General features: G+C 64.7%; 3 protein-coding genes across 3 annotated transcripts in view; 2 read left to right on the forward strand and 1 right to left on the reverse strand.

Moving 5' to 3' along the window:
• Positions 1-18: 18 nt before the first annotated feature.
• EMIHUDRAFT_253585 (hypothetical protein) lies at positions 19-492 on the forward strand (the record flags this gene model as incomplete). The annotated part of the gene is made up of 1 exon (XM_005783649.1): positions 19-492. One exon carries the CDS (start codon positions 19-21, stop codon positions 490-492), a length of 474 nt encoding a protein of 157 aa, XP_005783706.1.
• Positions 493-723: 231 nt separating this feature from the next.
• On the forward strand, positions 724-1,490 carry EMIHUDRAFT_253586 (hypothetical protein; the record flags this gene model as incomplete). Its single annotated transcript, XM_005783650.1, has 2 exons — positions 724-1,017; positions 1,449-1,490. The coding sequence occupies 2 exons, from the start codon at positions 724-726 to the stop codon at positions 1,488-1,490; spliced, it is 336 nt and encodes a 111-aa protein (XP_005783707.1).
• A 270-nt stretch (positions 1,491-1,760) lies between these two features.
• Positions 1,761-1,955, reverse strand: part of EMIHUDRAFT_123086 (hypothetical protein) — a gene marked incomplete at both ends in the record, with an annotated part of 3,422 nt that continues 3,227 nt past the window's right edge. The window contains one exon of the mRNA XM_005783651.1: positions 1,761-1,823. Within this exon, the coding sequence (XP_005783708.1) occupies positions 1,761-1,823 (63 nt within the window). The remainder of the gene's footprint in view (positions 1,824-1,955) is intronic.

Raw genomic sequence — 1,955 nt, forward strand, 5'->3', positions numbered from 1 at the left:
ATTGTGACCCCGAATCAGATGGGGACCAACATGGAGAGGGTCTACCTCGCCTATCGCAGGTCAGTCTTCTGCTTGCAACCGCCAGGCGACTCAATCGCACGTGCGGCCATCGTCGACGCATTGGCCGCGGGCTGCATACCAGTGCTCTTGCACCCGCGGCAGCCCTCCCTCTGGCCCTGGCACTGGAGTGCCGACGAGGTGAGCGTGCTCTTTGACTGGACCGACCGGCGGGGCGTCCGCCTCTACCCCAGCCCCTCTCGCCGCAGCCGCCTCTCTTTCTCTGGCCCCAACGCGAGCGCGCTCTTCGCACAGCTGGAAGCCATCCCACCGGCGGTGATCCAGGAGAAGCAGCGCGCGATCGCGAGGGTGGTGGATGGCATGACGTACCGCGGCGAGACTGTGGGGCAGAGCGCCTGCCGGCGACCGGAGAGCCGCGACGCATTCGACCTGTTTCTGCGAGGCGCGCTGGAAGGCCGGCCAGTACATCGGTGAGGGGGTGTGCTATGAGGGTATCAAGCGAACCAGTTTGGACCATGTTTAGACCCGGTTTAGACCACACTCTCCTGTTCCGAGTTTACGATACATGTAAACAGGACCGACACGAAAGGTCTCGGAAGGTTCACCTCTGAAATCTTCGTCATCATTTCAGGAGGCGCGAGATTTGGGCTCCTCACTGTGTTGTGGCTCCTTCACCCCGCGGCCCCAGTCCCCACAGCAACGCCGATGCCCAGGGAGAGCCCGCGGCGACGAAGCCCGCCGGCAACCAGCACAGGCCAGAATAAACGCAAGCGCGACGAGCCGACGGACGCCAGCGTTGACCTCATGATCCGTTTCCCGCCACCTGCGCCGGCAGACGCCACCCCACCGCCAACCAAGCAAATGACTCGTTTGGCTGGGCGGAGCGGCCGCTGCAGCCCGGCGCCGTGGCTGCCACTGATGCACGCGAAGCTCCAGTCCTCGCTGCTGATGCGCAGCTACTCCGCGCTCAGCCTCGACAGCCTGGGCTCGGCGAGGCCTGTGTGTGGCAGCACCCGCTCCACATCGGCGCTCTCTAGTGCGAGCCGCGAGCCGACCCAGACGCCGCCCAGTTGCCCGGGCGCCTTTGAGCAGAGCCGCGAGCTCGGCCTCTGCCGCGCGCCCCCCCGCCCAAGGCTTGTCTCCCGTTTGAGCCGGCAGCAATCTACCTAGTTTGTGTGCCGCATGTCCTCCGCACGTCCAACCCGCCGCCGCCCTTGTGGCAGCGCCCTCGGGTGGAACCGCTCTTAGCGCTGTCTAGAATATTGCTGACCACCACGTCTGCGCGAACTATAGGTGTAGCAGGTGTTGAAAGGCATGCACATCTATTGTCAAGTATTGAGAGGAAATAATGGTACCACTGTCCCCTCGCCGGTTAAACCGCTGCGCTGCGGCGGTGGGGCGCGTGCAGGCCTGCACGCTGCAGCGTGCAGGCCGCGCGCAGCGACCGCGCGGGGCCGGGGGCAGCGCCCTAGTGCCTAGAGCGTAGAGGTGCAGGTGCGAGGTGCAGCGCGCCACCGCCAGCGGCGAGCAGCGTGCCCGCAAGCCGCATGAAGCGACGGCGTGGACCGTGAGAGCGTGATCGAGCTTGTGAGAGGTGTGTGACCCGCCGTCGCTATTGGCTTTGCTAGACAACACAAGAAGGCCGGGCAATTGCGCCGTCTCGTCACGACCACACGCAAGCCTAACTCCCAGACGCACACAACCGCCAGCCTCGGAACAACATAGGGGCTGCTGCCAACCCCTTACATCATCGCCTTCTTGGCAGCCTCCTTCGCGATTGCCTTGTTCATCTTCTCCGTCCTCGCCTACGGAAGGAGGGGGGGGTCGGGAGGACAGGGGGGGGGGGGGGGGAGGGCCCCCTTGGCCCCCCCCGCGAAATGGGGAGCATTTTTTCTCTTTTTCCAGGGGGATAGCTCTCCATCCCTTTTTTTGGGGGA

Source organism: Emiliania huxleyi, assembly GCF_000372725.1.
Source record: "Emiliania huxleyi CCMP1516 chromosome Unknown EMIHUscaffold_1785, whole genome shotgun sequence".
NCBI classification, from domain to species: domain Eukaryota; phylum Haptophyta; order Isochrysidales; family Noelaerhabdaceae; genus Emiliania; species Emiliania huxleyi.